This window comes from Coptis chinensis, chromosome 6 (genome assembly GCF_015680905.1).
Source record: "Coptis chinensis isolate HL-2020 chromosome 6, ASM1568090v1, whole genome shotgun sequence".
Classification (NCBI taxonomy): Eukaryota; Viridiplantae; Streptophyta; class Magnoliopsida; order Ranunculales; family Ranunculaceae; genus Coptis; species Coptis chinensis.
Window position 1 is genome coordinate 3377464 of NC_141461.1, and position 21553 is coordinate 3399016.

Below are 21553 nucleotides of genomic sequence, written 5' to 3' on the forward strand. Positions count from 1 at the left end.
GGTAAGGTATTGCAAATGCTAACTCCACGACTTTCTAGTGCGTGGGGCAAGATGTTGCATATGCAAGCCCCGTGACTTCTTGATGCATGGAGTAAGGTGTTGCAGACACAAACTCTACGACTTTGTGATGCGTGGAGTAAGGTTTTGTAAATGCAAACTCTCCGATTTTTTGATGCGTGGAGTAAGGTTTTGCAAACGCAACCTCCACGACTTTTTGATGTGTGGAGTAAGATTTTGCAAACGCAAACTCCACGACTTTTTGATGCGTGGAGTAAAGTTTTGCAAACATGAAAGTTGTTTGTCCGCCTGAATTCCCAATTTGAACTTCTAAGAGGCGGTCGATAGTCAGCGGTCCTTCATTTTGTGAAATAGCAATATAAATACTGTGCGTGACTGATTCTGATTTAGACACTGCTTGTGAATTACTGAGAATTATATTTCTCCGCATATCCGACTGACGATATTCCTCCAAGACTTTTTCGTGACAGCTGTGGGAAGCCATCTGGTCGCCGCGCACCTTACAAATTTTGTTAAGAGATGGGAATTTTATTGCCTGGTGAAAGGTAGAGACTACTGCGCCCATGCTGTGGAGCCAGTCTCTTCCTAGGATTGCATTGTAAGGGGACTTGCAATTCATCAGGAGGAATTCAATGTCGATGGACTTGTCCATGAGCGTGACTAGTAGAGAGACTCTTCCTACTGGGGTTGTTGCGGTTCCGTCAAACCCAATGATTGGAGTACTTTCTGCAATAATTAAATTTTCTGACAGCTGCATGTTCTTGTAGCAATTTGCAAAAATGATGCTGACAGAACTTCCAGTATCTATCATGATGCACTGAACTCGCCATAATCCAATGAAAGCTGAGATGATGACAGCATCATAATGAGGATAATGGACGCCAATTAGATCTCTATCACTAAAACATAGGGGACCAGGCTCTGTGGTTTCTGAATGAATTCCTTCAACAAAATCAATGTTATTGACATGATAAAATTCCCGCAAGAAACCAAACTTTGCTCGTTGTTCACACTTTTACCTTGTTCGTGAAACATCATTGATTTTGGCATGACCAGCTAGTATGACATTGTGGCTAGTCATTGCTATATTTTGCTTCACCGTTTTTGAAAGCACAAACTCGTCTAATTGTCCCTTGTCGACTAGCCTCTGTATTTTTCCCTTGAGGGATCTGCACTCTCCTGTTTTATGGCCGAAATCATTGTGGAAGTGACACCAAAGATTTTTGTCACGTGTAGACTTAGTGTTTTCAGGCAAGGGTAGCGGTGGAAAAAGTAAGTTGTGTCCCTTGATCTTTTCATATATCGTATCGTACTTGGCATTTAATGGAGTGAGCTTCATTTCCTCACGAACTGTGTTAACCTTGTTGTATTCTGACTTCTGTTGTGGCCCTTCCGATATGTTTTGTTTCTGTTTGGCTTTACCTTCGTTTGAGTCCTTACTCCGAAAGTCTTTGTCTCTTGAGGCTTTTGATCTAACATCTTCCTCCACATTAATGAACTGCTGCGTTAGTACAAACAAATCGGATTTTGATTGTGGGGGATCCCGTACAAGGGAGTTGTAAATTCCGTTTTTATCGAAATGGACTCCTTCCTTAAATGCATGAATGATCATTACGTCAGGGACATTGGTGACCTCTGCTTGCACTTGGCGGAAACAAATTACGAACTTTGCCAATGCTTCATCCTTTTGCTGCTTGGTGTTGAGCAAGATGTTGACATCCTTAGGACGTGTCCAATTATGCTTAAACTAATCTGTGAACTGGTTTGCTAATTCCTGAAATGACGCGATAGATTGAGTTGGCAAGCTGGAAAGCCAACGTAAAACTTCTCCTTTTAATGTAGACGGAATTTTTTTGCACAGGAGGGGGCCATCTTTGCGCCATAGAATTACCCTGCTTTTAAACTCCATAACATGATCATTCGGGTCTCCTCCTGCTTCGTTGAACGTAGGAAGGTCTGGTTGTTTGAATCCTTTCTGATGCTTTGCATTTTGTATCTTTAGAGAAAATCTCCCGACGACATCTTCATTTACTGCAAGGTCTTTCCATCGTACTTCAGTGACACCCACATTGGTCATTGTTTTCTTAATGATGTCTTTGATTTGTTGTTCCGTGAATGGTGCACCTGTGGCTTCCAGATTTACGACTTGAGGAGTAACTTCACTACGTTGCATCTCACGGTGTTGTCACCCCCAGTTGTTGCTTGCTTCTATATTTGGCTGGTTCCTTGGGCTGCGAGACTTATGCTGATAAAACGGGCTAGGTTGTCGAACTGGGGACCCATTTCTTTGGTGTGGCCATATTCTGGGCTGACCGTTGTTAACTTGTCTGTATCGGTTTGCTGTATTCAAGCCATGTCTAAGGTCATGTTGCAATTCGTCTCTGAGGTCCTGATCTTGGCGTCCAGCATTTCGTCTTATGGTGGATGTTGTCCACTTTTCTGATGCGTTATGATCAACATTCAATGATCTTGTCATGTTATGACCACTTCTACGCCTAGTGTTGTTGGTATTTCGAGATATGGATCGTCTTCTTAAATGGGATGAATGTCTACTTGACCTTGAGTGACTATGCTCAGGGACAATTTCCAATGGACGGGATGTACCGTAATTAAATTGTAGTCGGTTGGATACACTCTGGTTTTCACCGGCTCTGGGAGCTCTTGCCGGTGTGGATGCAGCATCGGCGTCATCCCTTTGTACTTGCCTCCCTTTGTACCCCTACGAACGACCATCATTGGGTACTACTATAAGAGCTGCCCAATTTTATGGCGTGCCTGCCTGCCCAATTTTATGGCGTGCCCAGTTTTATGGCGTGCCTGCCTGCCCAATTTTATGGCGTGCCTGTCTACCCAAAATTATGGCATCATAAGCTAGATATAGCAGTTTCAGATTTAGAAAATATATTTGGCAAGATACACTTCCATATTAAGACTTTACATAATTACAGAAGATTTTGTAGTAATAAAGGAAATAATATTTATCATTATTATCCTATGAATACCCCATTCCTCTTAAACAAAGAACTACGTTCATTTGAGAGACTTGATTCCAGATAACAATTTGGATACGTAGGCAGCCATTGAAGGTACAGTCTCAACAGTTCATTGCAACAACCCCCCTTACGAAACCATTGGTGTGTTTGGGCGAGTTTCTACCCAAACATAATTGGCGCCGTCCGTGGTCCTTATTGACGGGCCCTCTTCCACGTTCCTTCTTCCAAGCACCATTAATGACAAAAACTACAAGGTCTCAGGCGAACAAGAATGCAAGAACACAACAATAACAACAACAACAACAAGACGAAAATCCAGAAGTACTAATCAATTAGGAGGTGATAGAACAACCTGCTGCAACAGATCTGCAAGATCAGCCTTTTCAACTCCAAGTGCCATGACAACCCAGATCTAGACGTCCGACATCTCAGGCTCCAGTAACTCACCTTCAAGATCTAGACGTTACAAATGCAAACGAAGTAGATCCGGAAAACATGGAGATAGGAGATGAAGACGTGCCGTTAGAAGTACTGCGTCAGAGGTTCAGAAAAGAGAATGAGCATAGCAACTACTTGCAGAAGCAACTGGACAAAGGGAAGCAAGTACAAAGAGATGACGCCGATGTTGCATCTTCCACACCGGCAAGAGCTCCCAGAGCTGGTGAAAACCAGAGTGTATCCAACCGACTACAATTTAATTACGGTACATCCCGTCCATTGGAAATTGTCCCTGAGCATCATCACTCAAGGTCAAGCAGACATTCATCCCATTCAAGAAGACGATCCAGATCTCAAAATACCAACAACACTAGGCGTAGAAGTGGTCCTAACATGACAAGATCATTGAATGTTGATCATAGCGCATCAGAAAGGTGGACAACATCCACCATAAGACGAAATGTTGGACACCAAGATCAGGACCTCAGAGACGAATTGCAACATGACCTTAGACATGACTTGAATACATCAAACCGATACAGACAGGTTAATGACAGTCAGCCCAGAATATGGCCACACCAAAGAAATGTGTCCCCAGTTCGACAGCCTAGCCCGTTTTATCGGCATAGGTCTCGCAGCCCAAGGAACCAGCCAAATATAGAAGCAAGCAACAAATGGGGGCAACAACACCGTGAGATGCAACGTAGTAAAGTTACTCAAGTCGTAAATCTAGAAGCCACAGGTGCACCATTCAGGGAACAACAAATCAAAGACATCATTAAGAAAACAATGACCAATGTGGGTGTCACTGAAGCACGATGGAAAGACCTTGCAGTAAATGAAGAAGTCGTCGGGAGATTTTCTCTAAAGATACAAAATGCAGAGCATCAGAAAGGATTCAAACAACCAGACCTTCCTACGTTCAACGAAGCAGGAGGAGACCCGAACGATCATGTTATAGAGTTTAAAAGAGGGTAATTCTATGGCGCAAAGATGACCCCCTCCTGTGCAAACTTTTTCCGTCTACGTTAAAAGGAGAAGCTCTACGTTGGCTTTCCAGCTTGCCAACTCAATCTATGGCGTCATTTCAGGAATTAGCAAACCAGTTCACAGATCGGTTTAAGCATAATTGGACACGTCCTAAGGATGTCAACATCTTGCTCAACACCAAGCAGCAAAAGGATGAAGCATTGGCAAAGTTCGTAATTCGTTTCCGCCAAGTGCAAGCAGAGGTCACCGATGTCCCTGACGTAATGATCATTCATGCATTCAAGGAAGGAGTCCATTTCGATAAAAACGGAATTTACAACTCCCTTGTACAGGACCCCCCACAATCAAAATCCGATTTGTTTGCACGAACGCAGCAATTCATTAACGTGGAGGAAGATTGTTAGATCAAAAGCCTCAAGAGACAAAGACTTTCGGAGTAAGGACTCAAACGAAGGTAAAGCCAAACAGAAACAAAACATATCGGAAGGGCCACAACAGAAGTCAGAATACAACAAGGTTAACACAGTTCGTGAGGAAATGAAGCTCACTCCATTAAATGCTAAGTACGATACGATATATGAAAAGATCAAGGGACGCAACTTACTTTTTCCACCGCTACCCTTGCCTGAAAACACTAAGTCTACACATGACAAAAATCTTTGGTGTCATTTCCACAATGATTTCGGCCATGAAACAGGAGAGTCCATTGACAAGTCCCCTTACAATGCAATCCTAGGAAGAGACTGGCTCCACAGCATGGGCGCAGTAGTCTCTACCTTTCACCAGGCAGTAAAATTCTCATCTCTTGACAAAATTTGTAAGGTGCGCGACAACCAGATGGCTTCCCACAGCTATCACGAAAAAGTTTTTGAGGAATATCGTCAGTCGAATATGCGAGGAAATACAATTCTCAGTAATTCGCAAGCAGTGTCTAAATCAGAATCAGTCACGCACAGTATTTATACTGCTAGTTCACAAAATGAAGGACCGCCAACTATCGACTGCCTCTTAGAAGTTCAAATTGAGAATTCAGGCGGACAAACAACTTTCATATCGGCATAACTGACGAAAAATGAACAAAAAGAAATGGTAGCACTCCTCAGAAAGAACAAAAAGATCTTTGCTTGGTCAGTCGAGCAGATGCCAGGAATCAGCCCAGAAGTTGCATGCCACACACTTGACATGGATCCTACCATCAAGCCAGTTTGGCAGAAGCCTAGGCGCATGGCCCCGGATAGAAAACTCAAAGTCAGAGAGGAAATTGATCGGTTACTCTCAACTCAGTTCATACGACCAGTTTCATATCCGCAGTGGTTGTCTAACGTGGTTGCAGTGCCCAAGAAAGATGGTAAAATGAAAGTGTGCATTGATTTCACGAACCTTAACAAAGCTTGCCCGATTCATCCCTACCCTCTTCCACGAATATCGGAATTGGTAGATGTCACGTCTGGCTACCCACGCTTATCATTTATGGATGCGTATTCGGGATACCACCTGATCCCACTAGCTGTTAAAGACCAAGAAACAACTGCATTCATCACTGACCAAGGGATTTTTTTGTTACCAAGTTATGCCTTTCGGTTTTAAAAACGTAGGGGCTACGTACCAGAGGATGATCAACACCATATTCGGAGATATGTTGGGCAAGACAATGGAGGCTTACATTGATGACATGGTTGTAAAATCCAAGCACAGTGGCGATCACATCTCTGACTTACAATCAGTTTTTGACAGAATTGACGAATTCAACATGCGGCTAAATCCTTTGAAATGTACTTTTTGACTGATATCAGGAAAATTTCTAGGGTATTTGATGACTCGTCGAGGCATCGAAGCTAACCCAGAACAGATCCGATCCATTCAAGCCATGTCCTCTCCAAAAACAAAAAAGGAAATTCAACAGCTCAAAGGGCGCTTAGCAGCACTAAATCGTTTCATCTCTAAATACTCGAACCGATGTCGTCATTTCTTTCAGACGTTAAAAGACTCAGCAAGGTGGAATGAAGATTGTGAAAATGTCTTTTAATCAATCAAAAACTATCTGGTCTCACTACCAATCTTGGCTAGCCCAGCTACAGGGCAACCTATTGGAGCTTACTTGGCCGCTACAGATACTGCAGTAAGTGCAGTCATGTTCATCGATGGAGAAGACAGTCGTCCGATCTTCTTCATTAGTAAAACACTAACGGGGAGGAAAGTAGATATTCGAGAATTGAAAAAATTGCTTTACCGTTGGTTCATGCTGCCAGACGCCTCAAGCCGTATTTCCAAGGAAGACTGGTCAAAGTATACACGGAATATCCTCTACCATACACAAAGTTTTCCAAAGTGCCCAGGAATCAAGTAGACTCGCGGAATGGGACATCTACTTATGTGCTTATAGCATCAATTTTGAACCTCGCGTTTCAGAAAAAGGTCATGCACTTGCATCCCTAATGGCAAATTTCCCTATCGACGATCCATAACCTACACAAATTCAAAGTCGTGGAGTTTGTGTTTGCGAAACCTTACTCCACGCATAAAAAAGTCATGGAGTTTGCATTTGCAAAACCTTACTCCACGCATCAAAAAGTCGTGGAGTTTGCGTTTGCAAAACCTTACTCCACGCATCAAAAAGTCGTGGAGGTTGCGTTTGCAAAACCTTACTCCACGCATCAAAAAGTCGTGGAGGTTGCGTTTGCAAAACCTTACTCCACGCATCAAAAAGTTGTAGAGTTTGCGTTTGCAAAACCTTACTCCATGCATCAAAAAGTCGTGGAGATTGCGTTTGGAAAACCTTATTCCACGCATAAAAAAGTCGGGGAGTTTGCGTTTGCAAAACCTTACTCAATGCATCAAAAAGTCGTGGAGATTGCGTTTGCAAAACCTTATTCCACGCATCAAAAAGTCGGGGAGTTTGCGTTTGCAAAACCTTACTCCACGCATCACAAAGTCATAGAGTTTGCGTCTGCAATACCTTACTCCATGCATCAAGAAGTCACGGGGTTTGCATATGCAATATCTTGCCCCACGCACTAGAAAGTCGTGGAGTTAGCATTTGGAATACCTTACCCCACTCATCACAAATCACATAGCAATCAAGCGGGAATGACAGTATAAATGCAAACTGGTTTATCGTGTCTATCAACATCTTGCTTAACTAAGTTATTCGCATGGCATCACAGAAATTTCGATCACACTGTTTCATTCTTTTATAGTAATATGATGTCTATTCTTCGCCGCAAGGAACGAATTCCATCCGGCAAAGAAGGGGCGGTGTATGTACCACTGTGTTTGTACCCCTACGAACGACCATCATTGGGTACCACTATAAGAGCCGCCCAATTTTATGGCGTGTAAGCCTGCCCAATTTTATGGCATGCCTGCCTGCCCAATTTTATGGCGTGCCTGTCTACCCAAAATTATGGCATCATAAGCTAGATATAGCAGTTTCAGATTTAGAAAATATATTTGGCAAGATACGCTTCCATATTAAGATTTTACATAATTACAGAAGATTTTGTAGTAATAAAGGAAATAATATTTATCATTATTATCCTATAAATACCCCATTCCTCTGAAACAAAGAACTACATTCATTTGAGAGACTTGATTCCAGAGAACGATTTGGATACGTAGGCAGCCATTGAAGGTACAGTCTCAACAGTTCATTGCAACAACCCCCCTTACGAAACCATTGGTGTGTTTGGGCGAATTTCTACCCAAACAGTATGTATCATCGAAAGTCCTTATCATTGTTTTACATACAAGAAGAGATGAGATTCATCCCATTGGTTTTTACAATACGTGCACCCTCCATAATTTTTATTTCTATGTAAATCAATGATTAAGACTTTTGACACATCAGTAGATTCAAATAGTAGGTCAAATAAGTGGGACGGTGTAGCATTACTGTTTAATAACTCCTAATTAACTTTAGAATGTATGATCAATCTATTTTTTTTTTTTTCCGTTAATGAACTTACAATCAATCTCCTCTATGTATGTTTGTGATAATTCTTTCTACGATTTGGAAGGGCAAGTTTCCTAAAAGCCTAAACCAACTTTCTTCTAAGACCTTCCGAATAGAAAGGCGAGAGGTGAAAATGCTCGGGCCGGGTCAAACCCTTAGTTGGAGTTCTAATTCGATTTAAATTGGCCAAATTAACAGTTTCCAATTCTATTCCACTTTGGATTGTAACACTTAAGAATATATGTAGTAACAACAATTTTGCACTCTATATTTCTCTAAGATTATTCTAGTATCGATCGAGTTTGTTTCATAAAGGATTAGAGGCTAGATAATGGCAGAATTTTGTGATTTGCCTGAAGATGTGGTTTCCTGCATTCTTGTATTGCTACCAGTGACTACTCTCTTGCGATGCAAGTCGGTTTGCAAGTCCTTGTGCTCTGTCATTGGAAGCTCTAATTTTATCGACAAACACCTAAAATTTCCTCCCACTTCGAAAAACAACTGCGATCTCATTGTTATGATTCCAGTGAAGTCTCTTGATACATACTTTCCCGAATTTTCCCTACTTTCTGGTGAAAAATTTGAGGTTTCAACGTCTATGGAGATACCGGGTTTTTTAGATAATGAACGCAATGCTTGTTGGACACATATGGTTGCCTCTTGTAACGGCGTGATTTGTCTACGTCATGGAGCTTCTAGGCATGTTTCATTGTGGAATCCTGCAACAAGACAGTTCAGAATTCTCCCCGAATTGCAAACTCGATTAGTAAGGAAACACAAAAAGCTGAATACCTTTCTTGGATTTGGTTTTGATATTAAAAGCAATGACTACAAGGTAGTGAAGTTAATGTTTATGGAGTATGCTTTTACGGGTCAAACAAACCAAGTTGAAGTATATAGTTTAAGTACCGATTCTTGGAGAATTATAGACGTTGTTTTGCCTGTCAGTTTTATCGTTTCCAATCCTAGAACACCATATCGTGATGAAATTTATTGTTGGTTGGGAAAGGTTGAGTCCCAAGAAAATGGATCCCTAGTAGTTTCTTATTTGATCCTTTCATTTAACTTTAACAACGAGGTTTTTGAAACTATGGCATTACCTACAACACTGATGTCTAATGATGGCCTTATGGAGTTAGCTATCTTAAGAGAAAACCTTGCATGCATTAATAGGGTTGGCTGCAACACAGAAGGCTGGCATTTTGAAATATGGATGATGAATGAATTTGGCATCAAAGAGTCTTGGACTAAATTACATACAGTTGGACCTTTTCCAAAGTCGGGTCAGATAGGATTTTCGAAGAAAGGAGAGTTTCTTCTGTTGTTAAATTATAAACGCTTGTGTTTGTACGACCTTTTTACTCAAGAAGAAAAGAATCTTGGCGTCGGAGCTGGACCTTTCTCTCGTGTTCTGAAGGAATTGAAGGTAGTCCTCTACAGGGAGAGCTTAGTTTCAATCACAAGCCGAAATGATGCAAATAATACAGGGCACTTGAACTCATTTGATGGTTATCGAGGCAAAAAGAAACAGAAACTCAACTGAGTTGTATCAAACACATTTAGCTTGATTATGTATTCAATATATATATCGATAAAATAAAAGAAAAAAGAATTGTTTAGTGTTGGAATTAAAGGCGTAGCCTATAAATTGTTTATCCCCATCTTATGGCCGAGCTTGTTATATTTAGTTGGTGCAGGGGATTACGGTAAGTCATCTTTCTCTTCCTTAAATCAATTTGTAGTGGTATCAAACAGTCTGCTTCATTATATAGTATTTTTTGCTTATAACTTGGACTCATTCGACCATCTTGTCTGACACTCTACATTATATTAGATTAGAGTATAACCTCCAAATTTGAAGAAATTGGATGCAAATTTTGACGAACTCTAGGTGGTCGCAAATATCAGTCGTAAATTTGGAGTAGGGTCTACCATGCGACAGCGACATTGATACTGTCGCCCCCCAAAAAAAAAAGTCACGCAACATTTCCACTGTCGCACCAAATTGAAAAAGTAAAAAAAAAATAACTCACGCGACATTGGCAATGACGCGGAGTGCTGGTCAAAGTAAAAAAAAAAATTTGGGACGACATTTGCAATGACATGCGACATTACCATTGTCGGGCTGCATCCGCATTCAAAATTCCAAATTTGCTTCCAATAATACGGCTAGACAGGTGATGCGACCGAATTTGTTTTCACCTAGAATTGGATTTCCACAAAATTTCAAATTTTGGAAGCAAATTTGGAGAAATTGGGTGGTGATACTACCACCTAGAGATGCTCTTAAATGCTTAAATATGTACTGGTAGCTAAAACTCTATCGAGTTAAAAAGATGTTCTAAGAGTATTCCCAATGCAAACAACTTTTTTTCACCTCCACGTAGGACTATTTTCTCTCTTTGCTATCTTTTTGGTGAAAAACAAGAAAATGTTGCCCAATGCAGAGATAACTTTAAACCTTGGAATGTTTGATTCCATCTGAATGTAAAAATCGAAAAAATGGAAAAAAAAAAAAAAAAAAAAAACCAATCCCGCACCTCTTGTGCCGCAACTCACTCCACTCCACCACCGTCTCCTTCCATCAACACTAACTTGGTGCTGCCACCGCCACCGCCACCACCAATCCTCCACCATCTCCACTTATTCAAAACCCAATCCACCATCTCCACCGGTTTTAAACCCTTCTTCCCGATCGCTGGCACCTCACCGCCACCACCAGTCCCTCACCTCACCATCACCACAACCACCAAACCAAAATCCCAACCCGACGGTGCAGCACCACACACTGCCCTCCCACCGTGCACCACCCACTCGCCACCACTTCATCCACCAAATTGAAACCCGACCCGCAACACCACACGCTGCCCTCCCACCGTGCACCACCTGCTCGCCACCACTTCTTCATCTACCATATTAAAACCCAACCCCCACCAGCCACCGTCATCACCGTTACTGTTACCACCAGCCACTGTCATTCCTGTTACTGTTACCACCAGCCACCGTCACCACCATCATTACTCATTACTGTTACAAAGAAACAACAAAACAAAGCTTGTCGTAGCACTGTCACTCACCACCGTCAGCATCTTTGCCATAGCACTGTCACTTACTCCGTCAGCAACAGGGCAACAGTGTACTCACTGGTGTTTGGTTGTCAGGATTTTTGTTGGCTGGAACAGTGTGGTATACTGTTGACAGCATTTGGTTTTGGATTTGTTTGTTGGACTAGTTTTGGGATTTGTCTGTGGATTTGTCTGTATTGGGTTCTGTGTGTTGTTATTCGACGGGTTTTTGGGGTATGGGATATGTATAGTTTGGGGTTTGTTTGGTTTGGGATTTGTTTACCTGGCTGCGGGATTTGACTATGAGAGGGAAGAAAGGTCTCGCCCTCTCAGCTATTTCTTCGGGGGTTTGTGCCCCACCCCCTAAGAAACGTGTTAATTGCCCTTTTCGGGATCGTCATGGATGCACCAATGGAGTGAACGGTAATGGGTTTACTGTTCCCTACATTTTCACACATTTCGATAAACAACATTTGGATTGCCAGTTGAGTATCGATAGGGTACGAGATGAGATTAAGGATAATTGTGAACTATATTTGTCACTAGAGAATTCCTTAAAGTCATTAGACAAATGGATTTGTGGCAGTTGTCTTTGCATCCATGCACTTGGGATACCGTGTCGTCATCCAGATGATACCATAGAACCGCCTGCTTTGATGGAAAGTGGAGAACCCGCATGTGTTATTGTGGGCATACCACAGCCGCCCTCTAAGCCCAACACTACGGACCTTACACTCACGACACACAGGAGTGACAGTGATACCCCTAATCAGCTTGGTGAGGTTTCGCATCTTAATGAGACGTTACTTGATAGTGCATTCCGTATACCTTTTTGTACTGTGAAAATTATACCATGTGCTTGTCGTTTGGTTTTTTCTGGTGCACTGAAATCTGCTTTCTAGGATATTACGGCTGACCCTGGTTAAGTTATGCCTTGGGTTCGTCTCCTTCTTCTACCGCGCTATACTCTGCAAGTTTTTCAACCACAGAATCGTCAGGAACGTCGTTCTGGTACTAGAAAAAACCTTGAGCAAAAACAGATTCTCCATGCTTTGATGACATGGAATGAGTATGGTGGGATGTTTCGCCTCTTAGAGTCTGTAATAGAGCCTCCTTCAATCCAGTCAACCAGGAAATCTGTTCCCACTCAGAATGTGCGTCGATGCTTACAGAAAGTTGCCGATGGACATTTTGCTGCAGCGGTACAAGTGTTATCATCATCAGGGGTTGCCTCCAATACTGCAGAGACTGTACATGCATTAAAGGAGAAACACCCGATGCGACAACCACCTGTGAGACCAACGGTTCCTTTTGCTGAGCCCCCTTTATTAGTAGAGAGAGACACCTTATTGTCATGTATTAAGTCGTTTCCGAAAGGTACTTCTTGTGGTCGTGATGGTCTCCGTGCTCAACACTTGTTAGATGCCATGAGTGGTGCTGCAGCAGCTATATCGTCTGACTTGTTAGATGCCTTGGCTTCGGTGGTGAATCTGTGGTTACAGGGACAATGTCCGCAGCCGTTAGCAAAATTTATAGCGAGTGCTCCGCTCACTCCACTTCTTAAGCCGGATAATAGCATTCGTCCGATAGATGTGGGTATAGTTTGGCGACGTCTTGTTTCCAAAATTGCAATGAAAGGGGTTTCCAAAGAGGCGGTAGGGTACTTGCAGGATTTTCAGTATGGGGTCGGTGTCCCTGGTGGAGCAGAGGCAATTTTGCATGCTGTTAATCGCATGGTATATGCTAACGGTGACAATACATCTCTTTCTATGTTGCTAGTAGATTTTCAGAATGCCTTTAATATGGTGGATCAGACTACTATGTTGAGAGAGGTTCGCATTCGCTACCCCGCTTTTTCCCTTGGGTCGAGTATTTGTATTGTCAGCCTGCAAGATTATACTTGGGGGATGATTACATATGGTCTGCTGCTGGGGTTCAGCAAGGTCATCCTTTGGGTCCCCTTCTCTTTGCATTGGTGTTGCACCCTCTGATTCTACAGATCCAATCAAGTTGTCAACAATTGCTCCAGGCATGGTACTTAGATGATGGGACTCTAGTTGGGGATACAGAACAAGTGGTGGCAGCTCTGCGTATCATTCAGGAAGAAGGACCTTCTTATGGGTTGGTTCTTAATGTGACCAAGACTGAGATATTTTGGCCATCACTGGATCCGCGTCGTTCCACTCCTGGTCTCTTTCCTTCAGATTTATCTTGTCCTCAACATGTGGTCAGGTTACTTGGAGGGGTAATTAGCACTGATTCTTCGTTTGTTATGAGTCTTGCTCGTAACCGTGTTGAAAAGGCTATGGCTTCGATGGACCGTTTTGCTGCATTGGAGGATCCACAGTGTGAGTTAACACTTTTACGAGCTTGTGTTGGGCTCTCCAAGTTGGTTTTTGCAGTTCGTACTTGTCCACCACTCTTTTTCTATGGAGGCAGCTAAAACCTTTGATTAGCACATTCGCATGGTTCTGCAGGGCATTATAGTTTCTGATGGTCTTGGCTTCGGTGATTTGCAGTGGCGTTTAGCGACGCTTCCATTACGCCTTGGGGGGTTAGGTATCTATTGTGCCTCTGATGTCTCTGCTTTTGCTTTTGTGGCCTCCCATTTTCAGACTTCAAAGCTTCAGAACCACATTCTTAGGAGTTGTGGTCCAGTGCCTATGGGTGAGATCCTTGGTGATGCTACCAGTGCATTGCGTCTCTGTCTTCCTAATTTCGACTTTGATTCTCTGGCTGTGAATGCTACCGTCCCCTCAAAACCACAAAAAGTTTTGGCGGAAGCTTTCTACGGTAAGATTGTTGCTAGTCTTGAGAGGGAGTTTGAGTTCTCTACTCGTCAGAAAGCAGTCATTGGATGTTTGCAGTCGGAACATGCAAAATATTTTCTACTTGCTATTCCGATGGAGGGACTAGGACAACGTATGTCACAGGTGGAGTATCGTGCCATTCTCAAGTACCGTCTTATGATTCCTCTGTACTCTGACGGGGGTCTTTGTCCTGTATGCAAAAAAAGTAGATTAGATGCTTTTGGGGACCATGCAGCACATTGTAGACATTTTCCGGGTTTTAAATACAGACATGATCATGTTAGAGACATTTTGTGTGATGCATTTTGGAGGGGGGTACAAGTGAAGTGAAAAGAGGCTCATGTTAACTTTCTCATCGATCCGAATGAGGCGATCGACACTTCGACCGCGGATGTATTGATATCTTGGTTGGTGCGAGGGGAGACATGGATGTGTTGATGTAATCGGCCTCTCCATTGGTAGAGTTTGGGAATGGAGTCTTTGAGGTGGGAGAAGCGACTAAGAGAGGCAAATGACGGGGAAGATGGAGAAGCATGAGGAAGCTTGCCGCGACTAACCAAAGATTGTTTCATTCCGTTTAGTTTCGACACTTTCGGTTTCTTGGAACAACAGGCTGTTGAGCTTCTCAAGAGACTTCAGAAAGTTATGGACAATAACGTTATGACAGCTGGGTCTAACGAGTTTGTTTTTAGAAGAATAGGATTTTCTATTCAAAAAGGACTTGCGGCGCAGCTTGTTGCACGTTTGTCCTAATTATTTGTAAAATTCATCATCAGTATCAATAAAATTTCCACTAAAAAAAAAAACACACACACACACACACACACACACACACACACACACACACACACACACACGAGACGGAATAAAACATTTCATCCGAAACTCACAACTTAGTAAAAATCTTAGTAGTAAGTGTTATTCTCATTGTGATTTAGTCACCGACTTTGTCACCCTTGCATTGGGCAAGAATTTTTTGATATTCAAAGGTGAAAACTCTAACCAATCTCCCCTCATTATGAGTTGCATTGTGAATGCTCTAACCAATCTCATTTTTCATAATAAAACAAATCGATAGGTTACAACTTGCAAGCATTTGTGAACTAACTCGGCTAGGGTCAAAACTCGAAACAATCTCAAAGTGCAAAATGCCGAGAAATTCCATGAAAAATTCCGAGAAATTGTTTTAAGGTGGAGGAGGGTTTAATTAGGGGTTAACACTTGAAAACAAAACCCACGAACAACTCTCTCCAAATTCAGGTAACTAGAATAGCAATGGGTAATTTATAATTATGTAAATTTAGAAATGGACATTTTTCTTTATATAATTATTGATATTGTCGTAATTAGCGTTGAATTGTTTATCTGATTGGTGTTGAATTGGAGTCACATGTTATGCCTTCAATTTGATTCTTTTTTGCAGGGTTGGGATTATCTTTGTTATTGAGGGTGATGTTTTATAGACAGGCCATTGGTTTTTTTAGTAGAATCGGGCTTTCTGCTCCAACAACAGTTGCTAGAGCTTGCAGAAGAACTACCTGTACCAGGAGCTTGTCTTCTCAATGTGGTTCTGAATTTTCTACGTGGAATATCAAGCCTAAGGACATTGCTTTATGGATTCTGTTATATGGTCAAGCTGCAATCTTTGCTGGTGTAAGTGGAAATGTTGCCTTTGCTGAAGATGTGCCAATTGAATCGAACAGCAAAAATGACACAGAGGATGCTGGTTTGCGCAGAATCGAGGATGGGTCCGTGATATCAAACATACATACAATCAATTGGCGTGTTTTTACTGATAATGGGAGGAACCTATCTAGGCAGGGAAAACTAGGTGAAGCTGAAAAGTATTTCCTGTTAGCACTGGAAGAAGCTAAAGAAGGTTTCGGGGAGAGAGATCCTCATGTTGCGTCTTCGTGCAACAATCTGGCTGAGCTTTACCGAGTGAAAAGGGAATTTGATAAAGCCGAGCCTTTTTATTTGGAGGCAGTTAAAATTTTGGAGGAATCATACGGACCTGGTGATGTACGTGTAGGGGCTGCTTTGCACAACCTTGGGCAGTTCTATCTTGTACAGCGGCAGCTCGAGAAAGCTCATATCTATTATGAGCGTGCTTTGAAGATAAAAGGTCGTGTTCTTGGACATGGCCATACAGACTATGCAGATACAATGTATCATCTTGGAACGGTGATGTACCTTGAAGGAAAAGAAAATGATTCAGAAACCCTTATCAGGAATTCAATCGGTATTCTTGAGGAAGGTGGGCAGGTGGAATCTTTTACATGCTTGAGGAGATTGCGTTATCTTTCTCGGATCCTTCTAAAGTCTAACCGACTTACAGAGGCTGAAAATGTCCAGAGGAGGATCCTGCACATCATGGAACTTTCTAAGGGGAGGAAGTCCTTGGAGACTGTCATTGCAGCTGAACACCTGGCCTTGACCCTACAATCCAATGGAAACTTAAAGGAAGCAAAGGAATTTTTACAGCACTGCCTTGATGTCAGAAAAAGTCTACTTCCGGAAAATCATATTCAGATTGGTGCTAACATGCTTCACATGGCAAGACTTGCAATGTTACATTCAAACCAATTAATGAAGGCGGATGTTTCTGAAGCAAGTAGTCAGCTTGACAAGGCAAAAGATCTGTTAGATAACTCAATACGGATTGCACAAAGATTTTTGGATGGTCCAACAAAGAAGGGAGGAGACCTGAAAGAGGAGCGTGCATCACTTATTATATTGTTGCAGTCATACATCACTCTTGGGATCTTGGAGGAGAGTAGGCAAATATTACAAGAACCAAGTGAAGAGCGTCCAAGTACAGCCAAGGCTGAGCAAGCATTTCACCAGTGTATTACTGCCTTCAAAGAGGTAGCTCAGTCTGGAAGTTCAAGGTCGATCTGTCATGCACATGATGTTAAATCGGAGTATCTATCATGCTTAAAGCATCTCACGACTCTTATAAGTGAAAGTAAGGATGACCAGAAAGGAAAATCCAGGGGAGACACTTTAAAAGAGTTGAAAGATGAAATAAAGTGTGTTGAGGCTGAAGTCTATGGGAACAAGAAGCATTAAGCTAATATTGCATGAGCCGCTGTGTGTATGTTTCTCTTTTTGTTTTTTTGTTTTAGTTTCAAAAAGCGGAATAAAGTGATAAACTTGCAGTCCCTGAAGTTATGGTTTATGTAAAGTTCCTTTATCATGTTGCACAATATCAATAAATCAGTTATCTATGCAGTATAAACTGGTTGGTTCAGATTGGTGGCGATACCTTTGTTTGATTAATAAAATGGAAATGTACTTGTGTACGATAACATTGTACAAAATGCCATGAAACTAAGGTGTGTGTATGCTTGCTCTTCTTTTTTGTTCCCCATGTATTTTGTTAAGCTACAACCTCATTAAGGTATTATGCGCATCCACCAAGGCTAAGATTCGGGCATTAGATAGTATGATTTATTCAAAACATGTTTAGTGAAATTAATTTTATATTTGTAGTGATATATAACTTCTAAGTTTCTTTTGTGGTTAGAAGTTCTATGTATTTATATACCAGTTGGTTGTTCTTCTTCACTTCTTGTGCAAAACACAAAACTATCCTTCAGTTCAATCCATGAAATACAGACTTTGTAATATTATTTTACTTCGGGAAGATACTTTCTGTTCTTCCTTTCCTAGATTATAATTAAATGCTATCATCTTCTTATGTTTCCCTAAAAATATTGTGCACTCAGTTAACGCTCAATGGCAAGTTGGAAGTTGGAAGTTGGAACAGTTAGATTCAGTTCAATCTCCAAGCTAAATGCAGAACCTCCTGTATATCTCACTGAAAATTCCGTTTTTCTATTGTCCAACTGCTGCCCCTTGGATGCTGTGAGCAAAATTCTTTCTGAGCATGAACACACTCTAAACAGCACAATGAAGACAAAAACTAAATTTTACATATTAAAATGTCAAATGGATATTACAAATTTTACAAATTGACGCGTCCTGCGTGGATTGTCAGATCTCTGAAATCCATTTTGAAGATCTCGTAAGGTTAATCATTTGAATCAGCATCAGTCTTAATTATCATTTTCAAAATTGTTAAAGTAAATAATACGGCATTTACTTTAATGATTAATTTAGATAAAATTAAAAAAAAAATGTACTATATAGGAATTAGGAAGATACAAAAAATTTCAAATTAAAATGTCAAATGGATTTTAGAGAGCCAATCGTAAAATCCACGCGTCTTATGTGGATCGTCAGATCTCTGAATCGATCTTGAATATCTCGTCAGAGTAATCATTTTGAATCAGCATTTGCCTTAATTGTCTCATTTCAAAATTGTTAAAGTAAATAATACATAATATATTTTAATAAATAATTTTTGGTTAAAACATAAAAGCTATACTATAAAGGAGTTAGGAAAAGATTTCAAGTCCACCACCAAAATTGGGAGGCAAGAAGAAGATTTCAGCAGTACCCTTTGAAAGATTTCTTTATAAAATCTAGTCATCAACTCAATCTTCACTTCTCCTCAGGTTCTACTGTTTTTACATTGTCCAAGCCAGCTTCTGTTTTCCTTCTTCTCATTTCTTCAAAATGATGTCGAAGGGAACAGGAAGAAAGAAAATCGAAATGCAGATGATAGAAAATATGGATGCTCGCAATGTAGCATTTAGTAAGCGGAGGAAAAGCGTATTCAGGAAAGCTAGTGAACTGGCCACTCTATGTGGAATCCATGTAGCTGTAGTTGTTTTTTCGCCAGGGAAAAATGCCTATTCATTTGGCCACCCAAGTGTGGATGACGTACTGGACAGGTTTTTGTACGATGCCAAGCCACCACCAGAGGATCAAGCACATAACTACTTTCAAGCCATGCGAAATCAAGAAATAGGAAAACTAAACCAATACTACGACCAATTAACAGATCAGTTAGCAGCCGAAATGAAGCGATGGAAAGAAGTCAAGAAGCGTAGTGCGCAGAGTGAAAAGCACTACTTGCTGAATGCTAACGTAGAAGAACTCAGTCCGCAGGAATTAGAGCAGCTGAAGGAGATGCTGGGAGAAATTAGAAAGACTGTGGACAAGCGATCCATAGAGCTCTTCGGGTCTCCATGGTCATCTGTAGCTCCTAGACTGCATGAGTTTGTTGCTTCATCTGATCCGAATATGACCAACCAAGATTCTAATGGGCACATTGGCTCATCCTCAGCCAAGGCCCTCAATCAGCAAATTTATTATGGTCCCTCTGTTGGCCCAACGATTCAGTCAATATTGCCATCATCCATGGCTCCCAGTACGCGTGAATTTCTTTGTCCCTTGGCCACAAATGGAGTGAACCAACCTACTGAACGGATGAATGAATCAGCTCGCAATCATCATGGGTTCGTTGGTTCAAATATGACCAACCAGTTTCTTAATCAACAGATTGGTCCGTTGGTTGCAAATGCTAGACTCCAAAACGGGCGAGACAAGCAGCCAATTGGGCTGTGTTTGAATGAGCAGGAGCATGGAGTTGGTGCTCCATCGGTTCAAAATGTAAGGAACCAATATTCTTACCCGTCGTACCTCATGGGTCCCAATCGACATTGGTCTTTTGGCCCCTCTGTTCCAAGTGTGAGGAACCATTTGAAATTAAAACAGATGGCGCCATTATCATATCTGGCTAGCAATCAAGTTCGGCATGTCAATCCGTCAATTCAAAATGCGGCAAGCGGCCTATTCAACAAGTGGACAAGGGGTTCCTCATCGTTAGCAGTGGCTCCCAATAATATTCACAGAATTGTTGGTGCATCGGTTTCAAATGCAACGAGCCGCTTCAATAGGCCAGTATTTGATTCATCCTTGTTGCCATTTATGGCTCCTAAGTTGGATAGCCTTGCTGGTCCGACAATTCAAAATGTGAGGAACCAGCTTAGCAGAATCCGGCCATCTTCGTCCTTATTATATGAGGCTTGCAATAAGCGGGGACGTTTTGGGTCATCAGTACCAAATGAGCTGTTGGTTGGGTCCTCTTCTCCACATGTGGCTCATAATTCGTATGAATTTATTGGTCAAGCAGCTCCAAATGTGTCTGACCAATTTAATGAGCTAAGCCAGCCTTCAGCTTCTTCTGTGGCTCCTAATCTGGGTGGGACTGTTGAACCTTCATCACATTCTGTGGCTCCTGACCCGAGTGGAATTGTTGTTCAATTAGCTCCAAATGTCACCAACCAAACCAATGATCCCTTCGAGTTGCCGGAGTTTCTCTTGGATCCCAGTTTAGATGCATTTTTTGATGCATTAGCTGCCAATGAGACCAACCATTCAAGTGAACCAGTAGAGTCCTCTGATTTTGATCTGAATCTAGATGATTTTATTGATCACTCAATTTCCAATAAAACCAACCAATCAAATGAGCCTACCGCTGTAGCTGGCACTGCTTCTAGCCCAAACTATATTTTTTATCCAGCAGTTCAGAATACAAGCAGCCAATCGTATGAGCCGGTCAGTTCTTCATTGGACTTCATGTCAACCAATATGGCTTCGACAGCAGATGACCAACATTTTCTACCAGATATAAACACTTTCTATCATGGTGATGTGTATGATGATGTCGAACGGGACTATTGAAGACATTTTGGTTTAGGGGGCAGCGGAGGAAGCACAGCTAACGACTAATAATTTAGTTTATAGTTTGCAATATTGGGAGGTGTACCCTTTAGGTAGCTCAAAATTTGCTTATTTTTTATTCCTGTCAACTACCAGCTGCTAGCTTGCTTAAAATTATGGTAGTAGATTAGTTTTCTTGCCCTCCACCCCTGAATTTGTATTCAGTATCATCTTTTTAAGCAGTTGACAAGAACCTTTAGCAGAAAAATAAATACAAAGACAGTTGTTTCTATTTATCAGCAAACCGAAATAGCGTGGTTAAATATTGCAGTTGTTGGTATAGTTATCACTAATTTACTGCCAATTCTTAATTTGCTTAGGTCTAAATTGGTAGCAGACCGATGACTATTAAGATTTTAAGTATTAGTTCCAATCGCCTTGCATTCCTTACTTCTTGTATCTTATTTCATAGCCAAGTAATATTTCCTGATGTGCTACCTATGCAAAAGTTGCTTATGGAAAAACAACACAAGGAATTAGAAACTGATAATATTAGGCTGTGCTTACAGAAATTTTCAGATATGATGTATGACTAGGCCAGTTAATGGTTTTCTGGCATATTTAAGGTAATAGCTTATTTTATCTATCATTTGCTGGCCTTAACTTTCAGAAAGGTGTTCTGGTCACTATGGTACATCAATTAACTGGGTA

At 41.4% G+C, this 21553-nt stretch overlaps 2 protein-coding genes across 3 annotated transcripts; both read left to right on the forward strand.

Moving 5' to 3' along the window:
• Positions 1-8616: 8616 nt before the first annotated feature.
• LOC147490793 (putative F-box protein At3g20705) lies at positions 8617-9934 on the forward strand. The gene has a single exon (XM_086567112.1). It carries the CDS (start codon positions 8723-8725, stop codon positions 9932-9934), a length of 1212 nt encoding a protein of 403 aa, XP_086423238.1. The 5' UTR covers positions 8617-8722.
• Positions 9935-15390: 5456 nt separating this feature from the next.
• LOC147490794 (Tetratricopeptide repeat (TPR)-like superfamily protein) lies at positions 15391-17571 on the forward strand. 2 transcript variants are annotated; one of them, XM_086567923.1, is made up of 2 exons: positions 15391-15526; positions 15690-17571. In XM_086567923.1, exon 2 carries the CDS (start codon positions 15719-15721, stop codon positions 17336-17338), a length of 1620 nt encoding a protein of 539 aa, XP_086424049.1. In that variant the 5' UTR covers positions 15391-15526; positions 15690-15718; the 3' UTR covers positions 17339-17571. The 2 variants fall into 2 exon arrangements, with proteins under 2 accessions (XP_086424049.1, XP_086424050.1); XM_086567924.1 differs by having other exon boundaries at positions 15508-15526; positions 15653-17571.
• Positions 17572-21553: the final 3982 nt, after the last annotated feature.

What these genes read in the sequence shown, in the direction of transcription:
- LOC147490793 (XM_086567112.1), top strand. Translation starts at nt 8,723, where the DNA reads ATGGCAGAATTTTGTGATTTGCCTGAAGATGTGGTTTCCTGCATTCTT.
- LOC147490794 (XM_086567923.1), top strand. Translation starts at nt 15,719, where the DNA reads ATGTTTTATAGACAGGCCATTGGTTTTTTTAGTAGAATCGGGCTTTCT.